This window comes from Schistocerca nitens, chromosome 10 (assembly GCF_023898315.1).
Source record: "Schistocerca nitens isolate TAMUIC-IGC-003100 chromosome 10, iqSchNite1.1, whole genome shotgun sequence".
Taxonomy (NCBI): domain Eukaryota; kingdom Metazoa; phylum Arthropoda; class Insecta; order Orthoptera; family Acrididae; genus Schistocerca; species Schistocerca nitens.
Window position 1 is genome coordinate 93,852,205 of NC_064623.1, and position 23,275 is coordinate 93,875,479.

A 23,275-nucleotide genomic window follows, 5' to 3' on the forward strand; every position below is an offset into this window, starting at 1 on the left:
CCCACTCCCACCTCTTTCATAGGCAGGTGGTTTTTGCCCCTACAGCAGTTCTTTCCAGATAGTAACTGATATATGTACCAAGTTAGTTAAAAATGGTCATGTAGTTTCGGTGAAGATGTGGAATTTATGTACATTTGTACATGTATGCATCCATTATTGTAATATGTGTGTATTCTTCCTAGCTTACGGTGTAGGCACAATAACAAAAATTTCATTATTTCCGTTCGTTTCTAGAGTTGCAGTTCGAATGGCCAAAAGAGCAGGTAAATCTGAATACTATTCTCTTGTCGCTTGTATTGGAGGCCCTACACGAGAGGGATTGAACAAGAACAGCAGTGAGTGATGACAAGTCTGTATCAACCTGTCTGTGTACTACCGCTCAGAAGATTGATGCTGATTGAACTGGTCTTCACGTAAGGATAGAGTTCAATCTCAAAAAACTAGTCGCGCCACTGATATGCAAAGACAAAAAAGTGCTTTAGTAGCGCTAGAAGTCTCGATTTTTGTTCTGTGTGTGTGTGTGTGTGTGTGTGTGTTTCAGGCTAGTACTATTGTTCAGAACCAAGTCAGTCAAATTCTTTTATATACTTCTAAATGAAATTCCGAGCGAACCAAAAATTGTTCCGTTACCAACTTCCAACTAAAGTAGGAACGTTTCTCTGTTACATCAAAATATAGCAATGTGGTGGTGACTAGGTAGTTGTGGGGGCTTTATCACCGTTTTGGATTGTCTTGCAATCCTCGAAATGGTTTATGAAGCTTTGTCTTGCTTACATAGACGTGAAAAGCTGAAAAATAAGTTTAGACATTAAAAATATAGAAAAGTAGAGGTTTGCAGACAACTATGTGTTATTTTCCACATCTTTGCTACAGAAGACAAATACGATAATAAATTAAATTTAGAGCAGTATTGTAGCTTACGAGTATGTATGTATACTGGAAACACAGTCACATACACATTTTTCACGATGGTAGTTCCAGTATTTCCATATCCTAAGTCCAGCACAAACACACAGTTTGGCACTTCTTCGTCCTGAAAATGTGTGTTGAAGTGGCTCTCAGGATATGATTTCAGTAACTTCCGTATCAACGAAGACATTTGTATGGTGTCACGATGTGGAGTGGATGTCTCATCACGACTAGGTAGCCACTGTGCAGTAACTGCTGTCACAGGAACAATCTGTGTCCTGCGTCAGGATAGATTGTGTTATAGTATTACCAGCATCCTGGCAAGGTACTAGCTACTCCCTTCAGAGGAATGGGGGGGGGGGGGGGAGCGGCGAAGGCGGGGGGATCATGTAAATGTAATACAGCGACGCCATCACATCCACTTCATCCCCAATGATCGCCAAGTGTGGTGATGTCTTTAGAGGAGAGCCACCATTCCGCCTGGGCACCTGCACTGACGGAGTTCAGCTGAGTCCGGACTGGTGAAACTTTTGAAAAGTAAACCGAAATTGCCAAGTGAGTGCTTGTCACGGTAGTAGCCAGCTGTGTCCATTACGGTGATAGCTTTGCAGCAGAATCAGTATCTCTACTGAGCGGTTTTTATTGTGGGGACCAAAAGCAGCTGGCATTTCCATGTCTTTGGAGGAGAGCAGCCACAAGCACTACCTATTTTTAATGAGGCAAGTCTAGCATGGTGCTAACTTTGGTATGGAGCTATAGACCTTGCTAGGTGCCAACTATGACACAGCAAGGTAAGTTGAGTGAGTTGATGCCTGCATAGTGGAACCACTGTCCTCTGCAGGAGTGTCTGAACCTGGGGACTAGCTGTGCCAAGTGTGGGGATGCTTACTCAATAGAGTCAACGTGTCCAATAGGTGGCTAGTGGAACTGGCACCTGCTAAGTCCACCCTGGACTATGCACACTAGAGAGCTTCTATCATGGGGACCACCTGCATCTGAACTGTTAAGTAAATCACCGACCTTAGGTACCTGTACAGATGGATGTCAGTAAACTGCAACATGATGATTAGAGTGAAGCTTTCGCCCTTGCTATGTGTCTGCTATTACTGGGAAAAGCTACATAAAGTGTTGTGATATCTTTAATATAGAGCCACTATTACAGGCAGCCACTATGATGGTAGCCATGTTAGTCTGACTTTGAAAATGCCTTCAGAACAGTCATGAACATGCTATACATCATTTATGATAGAACACAGCTCAGCCTGTTCATAGTGTTCATAGAATCAAGTAATAATCACCAGTACGTGGCTACCATGACTGACGCTGATTGACTTTGAGGGTGTAATGTCTGTGCAGTAGAGCCACCTTCCCTCACTAGCAAACACAACAATGGAGAAGTTGACAGTCCCAGTCGTGGAGATGTACGTACATGCTGCTTCGTAGGTGTGGTGATACAGGGCAGTTGAGAGTACCTGGTGATATGTGGACAAGACCTGTCATCCATGTAGGCAGTTGCCTAATACTAGCATCATAATATTAGTGAAGTGAAGGACCATTCCTTCTATGAAACTACTATGAGAGACGATAGCGAAGACTGGTGTCATGATGCCTTTGTGGTGGCTCTATTATTCCCTCTACGCGATTGAGGTTGCTGGTTTTGGGTGAGAGTAACTTATTGAGACAGAAAACCAGTTGGATGCTAATATGGAAGTATGCAGCTTTGCCCACTTTCAAAACTCATGTAGAGTAGTTTACCACAAATTCTACTGGCCAGTTGCAATGTCTGGGTGGGCTAAGTGAGTTTTGTCAACGACTTAAAGTCATATGAAGTGGTAGGCCACCTTTTCTACTGGCTAATTATAATGTCTGGGGTAGGTTCAGTGAACACTGTTGTTGTCTTCTCCCCCGTAGTGAGGTCAGGTGGTTATCGTAATCTTTTCTGTCATGGCTATGGTGGCATGTAGTCATTTAAGCCCAATACGGAACAATCTTGCGTGTAGAGGCATCAATGCCAGTTTATATCTGTCACGACAGAGGCTAGCTAGCTGGACCTGGTGTGGTGTCTTGCGAGGAGCAGAGCTAGGCGGCTACTATGGCGGGCGCATGTCGGGTGTGGCGTGGTGAAGTCTGCGGCGAAGTGGTGGCGTCCCCACTCAGTCGCCGGATGCTCGTTAGTACGATCTTGGGCAGATCGCGACGGTACAGATCTCGTCCCCACGCAGCCATCGCCAGGTTGATCACCAGCAGAGCCATGTCCACCACCACTGAAACAGAAAAGTCATCACCTACACTGACGGAAATGGAAAGCGTTACGCTGTGAACGCCATTACCGAACATTACCAACTGAAACTCCAATATTTACATGCTTTTTGGATATGTTGATTAAAGATTCATGCTTATGTGAACTTCAGTACTTACAGTACAGACAAAAAGGCCATCCTACATCAACATGCATAGTGCATTGCATGTTGGAGGGCATGACATACCATTACTAGTCATTTCGTTTCCCGTTGCACTCGCAAATGGAGTTTGGGAGAAGCGACTAAACGACTGTTTGAAGCACCCGCAAGTGTCCTAATTTCTCGCAGCTTATCTTCATCATCCCTACGGGAAATGTGCGTTGTCGGCAGTAGAACGTTCTGCAGACGGCCTCAAATGCTGTTTTTGTCAATTTCCTGAGTAGTTCTTTGCGAGAAGAGCGTCAACTTCCCTTGTTCCTTTCTTCCCATTTCAGTTCAAGAAGCGTCTCTGTAATGCAAGTATGTATGTAGAATGAAATTTTCACTCTACAGCGGAATGTGCACTGATATGAAACTTCCTGGCAGATAAAAACTGTGTGCCGGACCGAGACTCGAACTCGGGACCTTTGCCTTTCGCGGGCAAGTGCTCTACCAACTGAGCTATCCTAGCACGACTCACGCCCCGTCCTCCCAGCTCTACTTCTGCCAGTACTTCGTCTCCTACCTTCCAAACTTCACAGAAGCTCTCCTGCGAACCTTGCAAAACTAGCACTCCTGAAAGAAAGGATATTGCGGAGACATGGCTTAGCCACAGCCTGGGGGATGTTTCTAGAATGAAATTTTCACTCTACAGCAGAGTGTGCGCTGATATGGTAGAGCACTCGCCCGCGAAAGGCAAAGGTCCCGAGGTCGAGTCTCGGTCCGGCACACAGTTTTAATCTGCCAGGAAGTTATGTATGTATGTATTAAACTGGGGACCTAGAAACGACGGAGAGGCTTCGTCCCACCGTAGCCCTCAGTGGTTCACAACCTCACAACAGGCCACAGCAGTCTACCTTCTCCATCCCCCCCCCCCCACCACCACCACCCCACACCGATCCCAGGGTTACTGTGCGGCTTGGCCCCCAGTGGACTCCCTGAGGAACGTCCCATACCAGACGAGTGTAACCCCGAATTTTTGCGTGGAAATGGTTTTTGCGCAGCAATGGTTCAGATGCTTCAAATGGCTCTGAGCACTATGGGACTTAACATCTTAGGTCATCAGTCTCCTAGAACTTAGAACTACTTAAACCTAACTACTCTAAGGACATCACACACATCCATGCCTGAGGCAGGATTCGAACCTGCGCAGCAATCGCCGACACAGTGTAACTGAGGCGGAATAAGGAGAGCCAACCCGCATTTGGTGAGGTAGATGGAAAACCGCCTTAAAAACCATCCATAGGCTGGCCGGCACACTGGACCTCCACATTAATCCGCCGGGTGGTTTCCTGCCGGAGACCAGCACGGATTCCCACTCGGTGAGCAGCTCGTTAGACTGCACGGTTAGCCAGGAGGGCTATCTCCATGATACTTGCGTGCTGGTCGAATCTACTGGCACCGAACCTAGCTGCACGCTCATGAATTTTTTCGATGTGTTCCTTAAACACTCGAGCAGTACTCAACAATTGGTGGCACTAGTATTCCACATGCGGTTTCCTTTGTATATGAGCTGTACTTCCCCAAAATTCTTGAAGTAAACTGAATTCGAAATTTCGCCTTCTGTCCTACTATTGTTACATGCTCTTTCCGTTTCATATTCCTTTGCAACGTTACGGCAATGTATCTAATCGACGTGACTGTGTAAAGCAGCACACTTCTAATGCTGTATTCGAACACTGCAGGCTTCTTCCTATTCATTCGCATTAACTTTCATTTCTCTACACTTAGAACAAGTAATTTTTTCTAACTCATCTTGCATATTCCTACAATCACTCAACGACGACACATTTCCGTACATCAGAGCGTCATGAGAGACAGCTGCAAATTGCTGCCCACCTCGTCCGTCACATCATATATATATATATATATATATATATATATATATATATATATATATATATATATATATATATATAGAGAGAGAGAGAGAGAGAGAGAGAGAGAGAGAGAGAATAATTGCTATTCTCGTATCAGGAGGAAGGTCATCTCCTGTGCAGGTGGCTGGACACCGTCGATATTGAAGCATATGTTGAACAGTCTGTTCTTCCCCACAGTCACATTGGGTTTTGTTTTCTTCCATGTATCCCCATTTTGCCGGGCTAACCCGTGTTCTGCCCACTCCTGACCTCAGACTATTCAAGGACTTCCACGCTGGTCAATTCTCACGTTGACCAGACGGTAAGGATACTGAAAATCTTTTATAAGCAGGAGGGCTGGATGTCTCGGCCCTCCACAGCTGCAGCCTGGCTTTTTCATCAGTGGTTGTTGATTTCTCCGATGCACTGAAGAAATTTTACCTTGATCTTAGTTATTGTGGGTAGTTGCCCATTCATAGGGTGCGTTTTTCCTGCTCCAGTTTTGTCCTTTCTCTGTTTGCTGCTGTTTCTCTTTGAACAGGTGGTGCAGTTCCTGCTGCAAGGTGGTAGAGCCATTCGACAGGAGTTGACTTCAAGCAGCCTGTTATAATCCTGCATCTCTCGTTTCTGCGATGTCCACCTGTTTGGCATGTGCTGACTTATAGCAAACAGGACTGGCATACTCCGCAGCGGAGTAGCATAATGCCACTGCAGAAGTTCGCATGGTTTCAGTTTGACTGCCCCACTGTGATCCAGGCAGTTTTCTCTGTAGGTTGTTCCTGGTGGAGACTTTCGGTTTGAAATTCATGCAGTGTTTTTGAACGTTAGAGACCTGTGAAGTGTATTCCCATCTATTCTGAAGTGTCACAGTCTTCCAATTTAACCCCAGACCATTCTACCTTTAACTTGCAAAAAAAAAAAAAAAAAAAAAAAAAGTATAGAGTATAAGAGTAATCTTATCACATTTCCCTAGGGCTCTCCTGATGATACCCTTGTTTCTAATGACATTCACCATTGACAACGACGTACTGGATTCTGTTACTTAAGAAGTCTTCGAGCCACTCACAAACCGTATGCTCGGATCTTCGTCAACAGTCTGCAGTGGGACGCCGTCTCAAATGCTTTCCGGAAATCTAGAAATATGGAATCTGCCTGTTGCTCTCCACTATGGTTTGTAGGTTTGCTTTCTAAATCCGTTCTCATTTGTGGGAAAAAGCTTTTTCCTCTTAAGGAAGTTTAATATATTCGAACTCATTCTGTGTTTCTTAGGCTATGCAACAAACCAGTGTTAATGATATTCATCTGAAAGACACATTGCGCTTTTATCCGGTTGGTATGAACTTTGCGCTGGGTGAGAAATTCGCAATAAACACACGCTCAACAATGGGTCAATGGCGCTGAGTACTCTCTGAAATATCGAACTGGTATTTCATCTGGACGTGGCGCCTTATTTGATTTCAACTCTGTCCGCTGCTGTGAAGTACGATAGGACATGGCCTTACCTAATGTTACTGGATCGCTTCATATGGAGATCGCAACGCAGTGTGCCCAGAAGCTGTTCAAATGGTTCAAATGGCTCTGAGCACTACGGGACCTAACATCTGAGGTCATCGGTCCCCTAGACTTAGAACTACTTAAACCTAACCAACCGAAGGACAGCACACACATCCATGCCCGAGGCAGGATTCGAACCTGCGACCGTAGCAGCAGCGCGGTTCCGGACTGACGCGCCTAGAACCGCTCGGTCACAGCTGCCGGCCGAGAAGCTGTGCACGCGAGATAATCACCATCTACGCTAAAGTGACAGGGGTCATTGGATGCAACCTGACATCGTGTCGAACCTTCTGTTGCCCGTTGTAGTGCAGCATCTCGCTATATGATGGTCTCAACAAGTCGTTGGAAGTCACCTGCAGAAATACTGAAATATACGATGATCAACAGAAACCTCAGCTTCAGACAGGTGTTGTTGATATACCTCAATGTGGAAAGCTGAAAATGTGTGCCCCGACCGGGACTCGAACCCTGGATCTCCTGCTTACATGGCAAACGCTCTGTCCATCTGAGCCACCGAGGACACAGATGAATGGCGCCACTGCAGGGACTTATCCCTTGCACGCTTCCCGTGGGACTCATATTCACAACTGTCCACAATTCTACGTATGTATTGTACCTTATACACATTTGCCCATATACTCATTACTGGCGAACACTTTGGCGATTCCCGTAAGAGTTTGGGCAACCTGTGCGCATTCGCACAGACGAAGGTCAATGGCTGGGTAGCCTATAAATATATATATGAAGACAGTAACTGTTCTCGAAAGAGAGCTCTTACGGGAATCGCCAAAGTGTGCGCGAGAAATGAGTGGATGGGCAAATGTCTATAAGGTACAGTACATATGTAGAATTGTGGAATGTGAGTCTCAAGGGAAGCGTGCAAGGGATAAGTCCCTGCAGTCGCGCTATTGATCTGTGTCCTCGGTGGCTCAGATGGACAGAGCGTCTGCCATGTAAGCAGGAGATCCCGGGTTCGAGTCCCGGTCGGGGCACACATTTTCAGCTGTCCACATCGAGCTATATCAGCAACACCTGTCGGCAGCTGAGGTTTCAGTTAATCATCATTTATTCCAGGGAAAACCTGCACGGTCATCAACAGTATCTCGTCTTTCGAGAACAGTTACTGTCGTCATATATACTGAAATATACCGTCCGTAATTGCGAAAGTGTTACAGTGCAAGATTTTGTGCACGAACTGACCTTTCGATTATGTCTCATAATGGCCGAAGAGATTCGTGTCGAGCTCTCTGAGTGGCAAATCATTCGCTCGAATTGTCCAGTCACCAACAATTGTGGGCTGGTGACATGACACATTGTCATCCATAAAAGTTCTATTGTTGTTTGGGAACATGAAGTACATGAATGGCTGCAAATAGTCTCCAAGAAGCCCAACATAAAACTCTTCCAGTCAATGATCGGTTCACTTGGACCAGAGGACCCAGTCCATTCCATGTAAACACAGCCCACACCATTTTGGAGCCACCATCAGCTTGCACAGTGCCTTATTGGTAAGTTGGGTCCATGGCTTCGTGGGATCTTCGCCACACTCGAACCCTACTATCAGCTTTTACCAACCGAAATCGGGACTCATCTGACCAGGCCACGGTTTTCCAGTCGCCGGGGTCCAACCGATGTGGTCACAAGGCGAAGAGGCGCTGCAGGCGATGTCGTGCTGTTAGAAAAGGCACTCGGGTCGGTCGTCTGCTGCCAAAGTCCATCAACGCCACTTTTCGCCGCACTGTCCTATCGGATTCGTTTGTCTTACGTCTCTCGTCGATATGTGCTGTTATTTGACGCAGTGTTGCTTGCCTGTTAGCACTGACAATTCTACGCAAACGCCGCTGCTTTCGGTCGTTAAGTGAAGGCCGTCAGCCACTGCGTTGGCCGTGGTGAGAACTGATGCCTGAAAAGTGATATTCTCGGTACACTCTTAACACTGTGGATGTCACAGTATTGAATTCGCTAAAGATTTTGGAAATGGAATGCCCCATGCGTCTAGCTGCAACAACCATTCCGCGTTCGAAGTCTCTTCAAAAAATGGCTCTAAGAACTATGGGACTTAACTTCTCAGGTCATCAGTCCTCTAGAACATAGAACTATTTAAACCTAACTAATCTAAAGACAGCACACACAACCATGCCCTAGGCAGGATTCGAACCTGCGACCGTCGGGGTCGCGCGGTTCCAGACTGTAGCGCCTAGAACCGCTCGGCCAACCCGGCCGGCTTCGAAGTCTGTTTCTAGAATGAAATTTTCACTCTACAGCGGAGTGTGCGCTGATATGAAACTTCCTGGCAAATTAAATCTGTGTGCCGGACCGAGACTCGAACTCGGGACCTTTGCCTTTCACGGGCAAGTGCTCTACCAACTGAGCTACCCAAGCACGACTCACGCCCCGTCCTCAGAGCTTTAAATCTGCTAGTAACTCGTCTCCTACCTTCCAAACTTTACAGAAGCTCTCCTGCGAACCTTGCAGAACTAGCACTCCTGGAAGAAAGGATATTGCAGAGACATGGCTTAGCCACAGCCTGGGGGTTGTTTCTAGAATGAAATTTTCACAGCTACCCTAACACGAGTTCGAGTCTCGGTCCGGCACACAGTTTTAATCTGCCAGGAAGTTTCATATCAGCGCACACTCCGCTGTAGAGTGAAAATTTCATTCGAGAAACAATCCCCAGGCTGTGGCTAAGCCATGTCTCCGCAATATCCTTGCTTCCAGGAGTGCTAGTTCTGCAAGGTTCGCAGGAGAGCTTCTGTGAAGTTTGGAAGGTAGAAGACGACGTACTGGCGGATTTAAAGCTGTGAGGACGGGGCGTGAGTCGTGCTTGGGTAGTTCAGTAAGTAGAGCACTTGCCCGCGAAAGGCAAAGGTCCCGAGTTCGAGTCTCGGTCCGGCACACAGTTTTAATCTGTCAGGAAGTTTCGAAGTCTGTTGATTCCCATCTTGCGGCAATAATTACGTCGGAAACGTTTTGACGTGATACACCTGAGTACAAATGACGGCTCAGCGTATGCACTGCCCTTTAATACGTTGCGTACGCGATAATACCGCCAACTGTATATGTGCGAATCGCTATTCCGTGACTTTTTGTCACCTCAGTATACAGCACGTTGAGATAAGACGAATCACTGGAATGAGAGACACGGGAGCGTCATAGAGAAAGCTGATAGACGTAGCTGCCCCTGTGGGTGTTCTTCGCCCCACACACTGTTGGTCCTGAGTTCGGGGCACTAGCCGCTGCCTAATTGCTGGCATATCCTGGCTCAGCGATTACGTGACTCTGACAACCGGCGCGGCGAGGCCTCAACATATGGCCACGAGGCATCGCATACTGTCTGTACAGCATGCGCCGCACCACCGCAGCAACAACGGCGTTAACGCTCGGAGTCGTTGGTCAGTAAATGAAGTAGGCTACAATTTCCTCTTGCATTGCTAATTCCGCGCCAACCGCAGTATCAGAGAACAAGTCGCACAAGCTCGAATCTGGAGAGCGGGGGTGGGGGGGGGGGGAGGCAATTTAAGGTGGCGCCACATTCATAGACTTGAAAAAAAAGAAACATATTCATCAGTTTGACACGCATCCCAGTTGGTTCTTGAAATTTTTGAACACATTCCAAATCAGTGTGCCACTGAAGCCAAAACTAAATATGCTACTCTCCCATAGATAGGCCCACTTTCATACCAAATAGCAAACTTATTTAAAAGAAGAAAAATATCACAATCAGTTTTTCCACAAATAATAAATTACAACAAAAAGTAATCCATGATGTAAATACCTCCAAGAGTCCCTACTGTAAATCAGAAATATACAAACTCAAATGTGATACATGTCCAAAATTCTACATTGGACAGAGAGGCAGAAGTTTTGAAATTGGATACAAAGAACATATTGATGCTCTCAGACTTGGTAACTTGAACAAATCAGCATTTGCAGCCCATATTGCTGAAGAAAACCATTCAGTGGGAAACATTGAGGACAACTTAAAAATTTTGCATCTAGCAGAAAAAGGAGCCACTATGACTATATTAGAAGAATTAGAAATACACACACACAGAAACAGCACCCCAGACTATATCCTTAACGAACAAACAGAGCTAGCTAACACCCCTTTCCTGAAAAATTTCGAAAACTTACTTTCCAGCCTCCAAAGCAAATAATATTAGTACACCTATCTGCAGATCAAGTAGCAAATTCATATGTTACTGTAATTCTCACGATGCTAAATATAGTTAAATAATATACTATTTTACCTATACAGTTATATATATATATATATATATATATATATATATATATATATATATATATATATATATATATATATATATGTATATATATAAAACTTTTTAATTATTTTAGCAACAGCAAAAAAAATCAATGTCTCTGTACTAGTGTAAAGGCATTACAGTTGTGTAAATGAATATATGATCCTTTCCAAACATAGGACATCATCGTCAAATGTTACGATTTATCATAGCATCTGTGATATATGTTTGTAAGCTCTTTGTATGTATCAAAACATGTGGTGCGTGGTAGAAATCATCTCAGTGACAAATGTTAAGTGTTCAGTGAGAACAATTTACGTGTGCAACAATAAGAATGCAGTGGGAATGCATTTACATCTGCTGGACGAATTTTATGAAAACAAACACTCGAAACCGACGTTTCACGTAAGTCACATGCAACGAAAATCTGTAACGCAACCATCTGTATGTGGCTTGTTTATAATTATGTATTATTTATATATTAGGACAATTAATCTATAGAAAACACACCACATGTCATAAAGAAAGCATGTAAACCGTCTGAGGATGAATCACAACGATTCGAAACCGGTAACGGTAGCCTTTGAATAAAGGAACTGAAAGTAAATTTGTGGCTGATTGCTGTCCTAACACCATCAACATTTGTCTTCAAACAACAGCCACGGTCTCCATCATGTCATCATATGACAAAATTGCACATTCTAAGTTGATTTCTGCGCGAATCGTAAGTTTATTTTTGAATGCGTGCATAGTCTATATGATTTCTCTGCCAGGGGAATCCCCGTCGCGTCTAGAAATAAAAAACTTTCCCGCAGACAGAAGGGGACGGGGCTGTTCAAGCTGAGCCGAATAAACCCGAACAGGTGAATATTATTTGCTGATTGTTTATGTGGTTGATTGGGTGATCAAATGATCAAAAATGGTTCAAATGTCTCTGAGCACTATGGGACTCAACTGCTGAGGTCATTAGTCCCCTAGAACTTAGAACTAGTTAAACCTAACTAACCTAAGGACATTACAAACATCCATGCCCGAGGCAGGATTCGAACCTGCGACCGTAGCGGTCTTGTGGTTCCAGACTGCAGCGCCTTTAACGCACGGCCACTTCGACCGGCGATCAAATGATCAGCAGTGATATAGATTCAGACTACCAGAGTCGAAATAAACGATTCACAGCAACAAGAGGTAAGAAAGATTATATATTCTCGGTGTGTTCAAGAAAACGAAATTTTGACACTGTGCCATTACACGGGTAATCGTTAGTATAGCCCTCGAAACCTTTAAGAATTAATCTTGTGGGGATGTCCATTACAGTCAGATATACTTTGTGTCACGTGAGAGTAGGAAAGTCAAAACAGGTAGTAATTCATGGCATCATCTCAAGTCCAGAATTTTTTGTTGTGAAATCTTTGCTGAGTGATTGACACAGTATACATGTAAATCATTTCCAAAAATGGTTCAAATGGCTCTGAGCAATATGGGACTTAACATCTGAGATCATCAGTTCCCTAGAACATAGAACTACTTAAACCTAACTAACCCAAGGACATCACCACATCCATGCCCGAGGCAGGATTCGAACCTGCGACCGTAGCGGTCGCGCGGTTCCAGACTGTAGGGCCTAGAACCGCTCGGCCACTCTGGCCGGCAAATCATTTCCAAATTTTATTAGTTATTTATGCAGTAAAGAATTCAATTAAGTACAATAAGTTTTAGGATCAATAGGTAATGAGTCTATATGACATGGATATAAATTTGTTTTGACAAAGCAGATCACAATGCTACGATATGCGTGATATTTTTTCTCTTGGAGAAGGATGATACCTTCTGCATTGCTCGAGTGCGCTGACACGTCGAAATCGAGTGCGGGTCCTCTGTAATGTTTATGAATGGACATAGAACTGATTATTCACATCCCGGAGTTGGTTTAGAAAATATTCTAGGGAACCATGGCCAAACTTTGTTACAAACAAATCGCGCGCGGACTTTGAAATATCAGCGCGAAGTGTGAGATACGCGGTAGGCTATCGCGCTTTATAGTCACATGAAGGATTAAGTGACACTGACCGTGATTTATTGGCTTTAACTTAATAAGAATATTCAAAAAATTATCGGAAGGGATAGTAAGTGTTCTTGATGCTTAAAGCAAGTGTGACGTGATTTACTGTTTGAATACGACAGATATTAATCACGGAATAGTCAGTTGGTTGATACGTTGCTTGACAACCCATAAACAGATTGTGACAGAATTACCGGAACGATCATTTCAATCATTAGTGACTGTTGTGTACATAGTTTTGCGTAATCAGCGCGTACACAACTTTCCCACTAGAGCGCGCCCCGCTAAGCAAAACAGCACAGGCGCAGCGCTCGTCCGTCTCCGCACTACGAGATGGCGCTGCCATAGAGACGGACCAAATTCTGCTTCCGCCGATCCGTGTATTAATATGTAACGCAGCCAATGAGATTGCTGCTTACGTAGAACGTTTTCTCCTCGCGGATCACACTCGCGCAGCGATACATGGATGAGCGAGGTATTATAACAAGTGTACAGACCTACGATTAGTGAGTCTGCATTTGTCTGCACCACTCTGTACCAGTCTGCATTAGTATGTACCAGTCGGTACGAGTTCTACATTTGTCTGCACCAGTCTATAGTCAAGTTTCAGTCTGCGCCTAGTAAGATTACCATATTCCTGTACATAGCCATGAAGATAAATGTATAGACACTTTTGTTAAGAATCAGAGATATATGTGAGAATAAGAATAACGTACCAATACCAAAGGAACTTCAGATTGTCAATTGTAAATAGTATCCAGAACCAAGTTAAGTAATTTTTACGCTTGTTATTTTAATAAATGTGTGTGAAAGTTAATCAAGTTCTGTTTAAAGTTGATCACCGTCAATCTGCTACTCTAAGTGTGCAAGTGGCATTTCTATCGTCTGACCTAACGGCAGAAGATAAACACGCTACGATAAGACCACGAGACATATTGCTGACACTCGCCTACTTCGTTAGAGCGACAGGTCAAATAATCTGATGGTGTCTGTACTGAAGGTCTTACAGTACGCACACCACAGTGACCATTACACACACACCAGAAAACTGACTACTCTCGTTGTGAATGACGTTTGGAACGGATGAGATTTGTTTCACCTCCTTAGGATCAATAAACTTGTTTCGAAGTTGAAACTTTACAAACTGTGTCGTGTTCCTTCAGTTTGGTAGAACGATAGACGTTATAGTCTACTCTACTATTTACTTTCTTTTGAAGAAGAGAGCACCTACATTTTTCTTGTAGAGGAATGTTTCTGCTTCAGACATCAATCTTCTCAAAACGGAGATAAGGGTGACACTCACACATAGCACTACGTTATCGTGATCAACCGCACACATGTGCCCCCTTTCTCCCTCCCTTTTTTGTGTTGAAAACCTGAGATATATCCGCGGTACGACGAAGGAAGAAGGAAGAGGAGGAGAGAGAGGGAAGAAAAGGAAGAGAGGGCCAAAAAGGCGAGGTCACAACATAAAATTTTTGCCAGATCGCTACATTACTAAGGGGCAGTTGTACAGTCCCATGCTAGCAGCCGCATTAATTTCTACTCTTAGAATAGCTTGGAAAGCATCCTACGAACACGTAATAACGCCTAACCGGAGAATAAACGAGGGATAACTGTACCTGTGATTCTGGCAGGGTTAGTGAAGTTAACCTGAGAACAAGTTTCGCCAGTGGCAGGAATAGTAACAGAACTATTGATGACGGGATTGTTTGTTTCAACGAGGAAGGAGAAAAAGCGGGGGCGTCACACAAATTACACAGAAGCGCCAAAGAAAGTGATACATCCATGCGTATTCAAATAGATATCTTAACAGGCAGAATACGGCGCTGCGGTCGGTAATTTCCATAAAAGACAACAAGTGTCTGATGCAGTAGTTAGATCGGTTATTGCTGCTACAATGGCAGGTTATCAAGATTTAAGTGAGTTTCAACGTAGCGTTATAGTTGGCGCACGAGCGATGGTACATAGAATCTGCGAGGTAACGATGAAGTGGGGATTTTTCCATATGACCATTTCACGAGTGTACCGTGAATATCAGGAATCCGGTAAAACATGATCACTGCGGCCGGCTAAAGATCCTGCAAGAACGGGATCAATGACGACTGTAGAGAATCGTTCAACATGACAGAAGTGCAACCCTTCCGCAAATTTCTGCAGATTTCAGTGCTTGGCCATCAAAAAGTGTCATCGTGCGAACCATTCAACAAAACATCATCGATATGGGCTTTCGGAGCCGAAGGCACATTCGTGTACCGTTGATGACTGCATGACACAAAGCTTACCGCCACCCCTGTCGAAAGAGTCTCGTCTCGAATTGTATCGAGCGGATGGATGCGTACAGGAATGGAGACAACATCACGAATCCATGGATCCTGGATGACGGGAGGGGACTGTTGAAGCTGGTGGAGGCTCTGTACTTGTGTGGGGCGTGTGTAATTGGAGTGATATGGGACCTCCGATATGTCTAGATACGACTCTGACTTCTGACACATACGTAAACATACTGTCTGATCACGTGCATCCACTCATGTCCATTGTGCATTCCGACGGACTTGGGCAATTCCAGCAGGACAATGCGACACCCAACACATCTAGAATTGCTACAGAGTGGCTCCAGGAACACTCTTCTGAGTTTAAACACTTCCGCTGGTCATCAAACTCCCCAGTCATCATCATTATTGAGCATATCTGGGACGCATGTTCAGAAGAAATCGCATTTATGGACAGCCCTGCAGGATTCATGGTGTCAGTTCCCTCTAGCACTACTTCAGACATTAGTCGAGTCCACGCCACGTCATGTTGCGGCACTTCTGCGTGATCGCGGGGGCCCTTCACTATATTGGGCAGATATACCAGTTTCTTTGGCTCTTCAGTGTATATGGAAGAATATGACGATTTTAAATTTATATGAAAATTTCAGCATATGAATGAAATGTCAAAGAATTTCCTGACATGAAACTTTTTGCTTGTAGTAGGCCTAACAGACAATTGGTATGTTACTTCATTAATTATGTTCTGTCATGTTATGTATGTAAACGACGTACATAAAAATTACAATTTGTACCAAAACAGTGTCCCTTATTTTGCGTGTGTTACAACTGCTGTGATATTAGAAAGTCCATTTTGTTTTATCCAGTAGACAGTGAGAAAACAGACGTAATCAAATCCAGAAACTACACCAGTCTGGGGTACTATTCGTATTAACAGGTTTTTTAGTATTAGACAACCACATTTCGATTTTCCACGTAGCGTAACGTTTGACGACCTTTGATAAGGTAATAGATTCTTTCGCAGAAAGGAAAACACGCCGTGTAAGGCTGTATGTAGCAAGATTAGACAAAAAAATGATGGGACATAAGGACTGAAGAAATGTGAACTGTGCCGCGCGGGGTAGCCGCGCGGTCTTAGGTGTCTTGTCACATTCCGCGGGGCTCCCCCAGTCGGAGGTTCGAGTCGTCCCTCGGGCATGTGTGTGTGTGTTGTCCTTAGCGTAAGTTAAAGTTAGATTAAGTAGTGTGTAAGTTGACCGATGACCCCAGAAGTTTGGCCCGATAAGACCTTCCCACAAATTTCATTTTAATGTGAACTGTCTTGCTTGTGTCTTGTATTTACTGGTTTTATGTTTCTTATATTTAATTTCATCTGACACAAAAGTTATTAGCCGATAAACAATTAAGAGTGCAAATTTTCTGAACAGTTCTGATTTTCCCAGTCATTAATAATCCCACCCAGTATTCATTGCGAGTTTTTTTAAAGGGGGGAGGGGGGGGGGAGGATGTCAGACCGACCGACTTGGAGTAGCAAAGGCACCACAGGACATTTTAATTTCCACTGTCCTGAATATCGGTTTGATGGCTTCCATTACAAAATATACACGTTTGAATTCCACAGTCCGAAATACAGTGTCGTGAGGTATAGAATGCTGCGTGAAGAGTCTTGGCACTGCACTTTAACTATCATGTCTTACATTTCCTCGAACAAATATCTTTTATATGTCAAACTCTTGCGCTATAAAGTGAACACATTTTTGAAAAATCGAGTTTTTAGAATTTTTGATCTCTTGTCTCAAACGCTCGAGAGGGTGGGGGGGACACCTTCAAGTTTTAGCCCCGGTTCGGAAATATCGTAGATCCGGGGCTGCAGTGAAGTCAGCTGTGGCCACGCTTGTAACACTTGCGCCACCGAGAGGAGGAGGCTCATGGTGTAAACTGAATCTCACGAGGCAACGTCACCATGGCGACATCACATTTTATGTAAAAAAAGTTATACGTACAAGACACCGGACCCGGCAATCGATCCCCTCGCGAATATTTGGGCCATAATTCTGGCAGTACGCACTTACGATCTTCTGAAAGTACAGATTCTAACTTGCGCGTGGATCGGTTGGTTGTTACTCGCTCCGCCACACTGCTGAAGTGTAACGCTAGGAATGGCGGTTATAGCTGAAACCGGTTTTCAGTTATACCGTTTTTTTTCTCCAGTTTATACTGGCTCTTAAAACCGATCAAATAAACCAGTTTTTGAAATAATCAGTCTTTTTATTGCTATTATGTCCAGCAATAAAAGTAGACTGAACAGCGATTGAAAATTTCTATTAAAGGTGAAGGATTACGAGACCTAGGTCGATAATGAGGCTGATACTGTGGCAGAAATCGGTCTCAGAGTCTCCAGCAATGATTGAGAAGGCCAAGCAAGCGGTCGGGACGACAGTGACAGCAAAAGGTCACGAACTGATGACTTTGCTATATCGCCACTTTTAGACTATTTTGCAAGGTTGTGTTTATTTTGGCACAAGACAGTATACTCAGTTTGACCCGCCAGGTTAGCAGAGAGCGCTAATGCGCTGCTTCCTAGACTCGGGTAGGCGCGCCGGCCCCGGATCAAATCCACTCGCCAGATTAACGACGAGGAACGGTGTGCCGGCCAGCCTGGATGTGGTATTTAGGAGGTTTTTCACATCCCTCTAGGTGAATACTGGGCTGGCCCCCATGTCCCAACTCAGTTACACGACTCACAGACATTTGAAACACATCCACACTTTTCCCTGATTTCTACTAGATGCAGACAGATGGGGAACTCTGATTCCATCCCAGGGGGTACGGGGTGGCGGCAGGAAGGGCATCCAGCCAACCCTTCACATTAACATGCCATATCAACCACACCAACCCCGTGCACAATACGTGACAAAGGCGCAAGCGATAGATAGATAGATAGAAGTATACTCAGTTGACAGTAAAGTAGAAACGACGTTAAGAATACAGAATGTAAACAACTGCAACATACATAACGATAGACAAAAAATATTCTTTTTCTCCTTAACGGATTTGCGGCAATGGCCATGCCCCAGTGGATACACCGGTTCCCGTAAGATCACCGAAGTTAAGCGCTGTCGGGCGTGGCCGGCACATGGATGGGTGACCATCCAGCCACCATGCGCTGTTGCCATTTTTCGGGGTGCACTCAGCCTCGTGATGCCAACTGAGAAGCTACTCGACCGAATAGTAGCGGCTCCGGTCACAGAAAACCATCATAACGACTGCGAGAGCAGTGTGCTGACCACACACCCCTCCTATCCGCATCCTCAGCTGAGGATGACACGGCGGTCGGATGGCCACAATGGGCTATTTGTGGCCTGAAGACGGAGTGCTGCTAAACGTATTTGCACACGGTTGCTGACGACTGGGTAATGTGCTCTGTATGGGATGTGACCACCTCTGGGGGCAATACAGGAATGACACCGACACAGCATGCTGTGAATGACGTCATCAGTCTCATTTTGAGGCAATAACGCCCATTCTTCTCACAGAGCTGTTCGCATCCTTGGAGAGTGGTTGGTGGACACTAACATGATGCAGTCTGTCTCCCTAGTGCATCCCAGACACCTTCTACAGAATTCAAATCGGGAGAGCGAGCAGACCACGACATGAGCGCAATATCTTCCATCTCCAAGAAAACATCAGCCACCCGTGTCATATGGGGTCACGCATTATCTTCCATCAGTAAGAAGTCTGGGCGGTTCTAGGCGCTCAGTCCAGAACTGCGCGGCTGCTACGGTCGCAGGTTCGAATCCTGCCTCGGGCATGGACGTGTGTGATGTCCGTAGGTTAGTTAGGTTTAAGTGGTTCTAAGTTCTAGGGGACTGATGACCACAGATGTTAAGTCCCATAGTGCTCAGAGCCATTTGAACCCATTTTTTAAGAAGTCTGGTCCCACAGCACCTTGCAACAACTTCGCATGAAGTCCCAAGATCTCATCGCAATACCTGACGGAAGTTAAATCTTGCTGATTCACCTGTATAATTTCATGAAGAGGAGTTCGAGCGGTCAGCATAATCCCTGCCCACACCATTAAGGATCCACCTCTACATCGATATTTCCCGCAATGTTTGGATCGGATTTCGGAATCCACATTCCCTCCAGATGCGAATGTGTCGAAAATTATTCACCACACCAAATCGATACTCACCTGTGAAAAGATCATTGGCCCACTGTTCGACCGTCCAGTCGGAAGGCTGACGACTCGACTCTGGACCTTCCCTTCTGTGAAGACGTGTCGGAGGTACACATACAGCGGATCTCCAACAGTAAAGGCCACTCTTCTGAATCCTTCTGTACACCGCTTACCTCGAAAAAACGCGTCCATTGGATGCTGTGAGGTCAGATGCCAGTTGCCATGCAGTTCAAAGGCAGTACCATCGCACCCTTACAGCCAAATAACGGTCCTCTTTTTTCGATGTCACAAATGGTCGGCCCTGCCCTGGTCTTCGGTATATAGTTTCGGTCTCTATAAACGGTCACTATACCCCAGAAACAACGGAATGATTCACATTAAGCCACTGGTCCATATCAGTTTGCGGCTGTCCTGCTTCCGTTCTTCCTAAGGCCCTCCACCACAGACAGTCTGATAGGTATCTTCTCTGTGCCATACTGCACCGTCTGTGACTGTGCACACAGCGACTGTGGATGTGGGACTACCCGGCAAACACTACCCCGTTTGATAGGTGCCCTGACATCATTGCCGTGGTAGTCCATTGAACCGGAATGCCATCTTCCGTGCAAAACACGATCGTACGAACATCTGCTGACAGTTTGTATGATTGTATCGTGAATTAGACACAGGAAGGGGAAATAGCGGTTTGTTGCTTTAATTTTGCACACCAGTGTAGATAGTGTCAATTTTTCAACTTCACATTAAGTGTTCAGATATTATCGCAAGTTTACAGCATGTCAATAAAGCTGTGTGTATACCAATCAAATGTACCGACTCTTACAAGAGACGTCGTGGATGTTTTATAATTATTTGAAATCGCAAGTTTGCTATGCCCCTGCCGTTTTTAATTTTTTAAATGAGGCATTATACTCAACTGCTACAGCAGTCCGTAAAATGCTGCCAAACTTGGGATGATGTCATTCTGCAATAAAACCTACATCCACTGACGACAGCGAGAAAATACCGTACAGACCAGATGGGGGCAAGTATTCCACGTACACGTACTCGTCCCGAATTAGCCATGAAGGCCCAAAGTACCGACTGGCCGCCTTGTCAACCTCAGCCCACAGGCGTCACTAGATGCGAGTATCGGGAATTTGGTCAGCACACCGCTCTCCCGGCCATATGTCGGTTTTTGAGACTGGAGGCACTACGTCCCGATCAAGCAGCTCCTCAGTTTGCCTCACAAGGGCTGAGCTCACCCCGCTTGCCAACAGCGCTCAGCAGACTGGATGGTCACCCATACAAGTGCTAGCCCAGCCCGACAGCGCTTATGTTTGGGGATCTGGCGGGAACCGGTGTTACCGCTGCTGCAAGGCCATCGGTGAAGCAATTCAAAGTCAGATTTGTTACTAGTAGGTTCAAACAACACACAAATTTCACAGAAATGCCTTGGAAACTCAAATGGGAATCCATGGAGAAAAGACGACATTCTTTTAGAGGAACACCAATGAGAAAATTTAGATAACTGGCATTTGAAGCTGAATTGAACAATTCTACTATCACCAACGTACGTTTCGCACAAGGCAGAAGAAGATAAGACAAACTGGGGCTCGTACAGAAGCATATAGACAGTCTGTTTTCGCTCGCTTTGTTTGCAATCGAGGTGGAGGAGGAAACGACTGGTATTGGTACAGGGTATCCTCCAGTACACAGCTTATTGTGGCTCAGGGAGCATGTAGGTGTAGATGTAAAATGTGAAGAGGTTAGGAAATGTAGCAGAGTTGCTCGGTGTGTGCTTACTGTGGCAGTAGAGCGCCGGGGTGAGGGGTGGGTAGCAGGCCAGCGCCGCTGCTATTGGCCGGGAGACGACCTTGAGCATCGCATTCAGGGCTACCACCACCTGCATGGCGACGAACTTGGACCTCACGCGGTGCTCGGCGAGGGCATCCCCGAGCAATGACAGAAACATGTTGGCACCCCACAGCGCCACCATCAGCGAAACCATGGGCACCACCTGCACCCACTGGTAAACTGCCTGGTACACCGCCTGTGGAAATGTGGTTCAGATTATTTCTGACACATACACAGAATAGTGCAAGAAAGCGAATGTTTCTGAATTGGTCTACTTAACCTAGAGTAGACTTTACAGATACTACAGTATTCCAGGGAAGATAAATCAATTAACCCAAAAGTTCCTATTATCGATGACACTATTAGCACCATCTGCATCCATTAGCACATCATCAAGTACACTACATAACCATTTGGGAAGTTTAAAAGTAATTTATGTAATCTTAGTAAACTCACACAGTTTCAGGACATCATTTATCTTCAGTGATGCATGATTGCATTTTGTCAATACAAGCCAGTGAAATGTTTATAACATTTTTTGAGTTTCAAGTCATACAAATAACTGTTCCCAGTTTTTTAGCATGTCACCATCAGATGAAACAATAAATAACCTCTATATACAACTACAGACTGATTTTACTATTATAGGGAGAAGTGAAAGGCGTTAGCAGGACACAACACAACAAGCAAATACTCGTAATAAAGATAGGTCCAGGAACCAATGGTTTCCTTGACACAACATTTACACACGTGCAGTCATGCCAGCGTTACCATACTGTTAATGATGTCTGGATGATATTCTTTACAGTGAAAATGTGTGTAGGGTGTACATGCATGGTGGTGAATCAGCGCACTTTCATGTGGCTGTTTGCCAACCTGCATTCTGAATCTTCGACAATAAGTGTATTGTTGGATGATCACCAATAACATGTCCTCTGAGGACCCCTGACTTGCACCCACCGGATTTTTGTGTGGGGATATTGAAAAGCTGTAGTATACACGTAACGTGTATCCACAGGACACGCGGCCTGTATTTGAAGAAGTGTCATGATGATCTCTCCATTGGCAAAAGATTCCAGAACAGTCCCCCACTCGGATCTCCGGGAGGGGACTGCCAAGGGGGAGGTTACCATGAGGAAAAGATTGAATAATCAACGAAAGGATAACGTTCTACGAGTCGGGGCGTGGAATGTCAGAGGCTTGAACGTGGTAGGGAAACTAGAAAATCTGAAAAGGGAAATGCAAAGGCTCAATCTAGATATAGTAGGGGTCAGTGAAGTGAAGTGGAAGGAAGACAAGGATTTCTGGTCAGATGAGTAGTGGGTAATATCAACAGCAGCAGAAAATGGTATAACAGGTGTAGGATTCTTTATGAATAGGAAGGTAGGGCAGAGGGTGTGTTACTGTGAACAGTTCAGTGACCGGGTTGTTCTAATCAGAATCGACAGCGGACCAACACCGACAACGATAGTTCAGGTATACACGCCGACGTCGCAAGCTGAAGATGAACAGATAGAGAAAGTGTATGAGGATATTGAAAGGGTAATGCAGTATGTAAAGGGGGACGGAAATCTAATAGTCATGGGCGACTGGAATGCAGTTTCAGGGGAAGGAGTAGAAGAAAAGGTTACAGGAGAATATGGGCTTGGGACAAGGAATGAAAGAGGAGAAAGACTAATTGAGTTCTGTAACAAGTTTCAGCTAGTAATAGCGAATACCCTGTTCAAGAATCACAAGAGGAGGAGGTATACTTGGAAAAGGCCGGGAGATACAGGAAGATTTCAATTAGCTTACATCATGGTCAGACAGAGATTCCGAAATCAGATACTGGATTGTAAGGCGTACCCAGGAGCAGATATAGACTCAGATCACAATGTAGTAGTGATGAAGAGTAGGCTAAAGTTC

General features: G+C 44.9%; 1 protein-coding gene, 1 non-coding gene and 1 pseudogene across 2 annotated transcripts in view; 1 reads left to right on the forward strand and 2 right to left on the reverse strand.

Annotated features, from left to right (window-relative positions):
- Positions 1 to 1,331: 1,331 nt before the first annotated feature.
- LOC126210101 (organic solute transporter alpha-like protein) overlaps positions 1,332 to 23,275 on the reverse strand; it is a 168,084-nt gene continuing 146,140 nt past the window's right edge. The window contains exons 6-7 of the mRNA XM_049939236.1: positions 21,320 to 21,566; positions 1,332 to 3,173 (exon numbers count right to left, since the gene is read on the reverse strand). Coding sequence (XP_049795193.1) covers positions 2,989 to 3,173; positions 21,320 to 21,566 — 432 coding nt within the window. The 3' untranslated portion in view covers positions 1,332 to 2,988. The remainder of the gene's footprint in view (positions 3,174 to 21,319; positions 21,567 to 23,275) is intronic.
- Positions 9,069 to 9,143, reverse strand: Trnas-uga (transfer RNA serine (anticodon UGA)). The gene has a single exon. It is a non-coding gene; the product is annotated as a tRNA-Ser (tRNA).
- LOC126211021 (5S ribosomal RNA) lies at positions 18,416 to 18,532 on the forward strand (annotated as a pseudogene).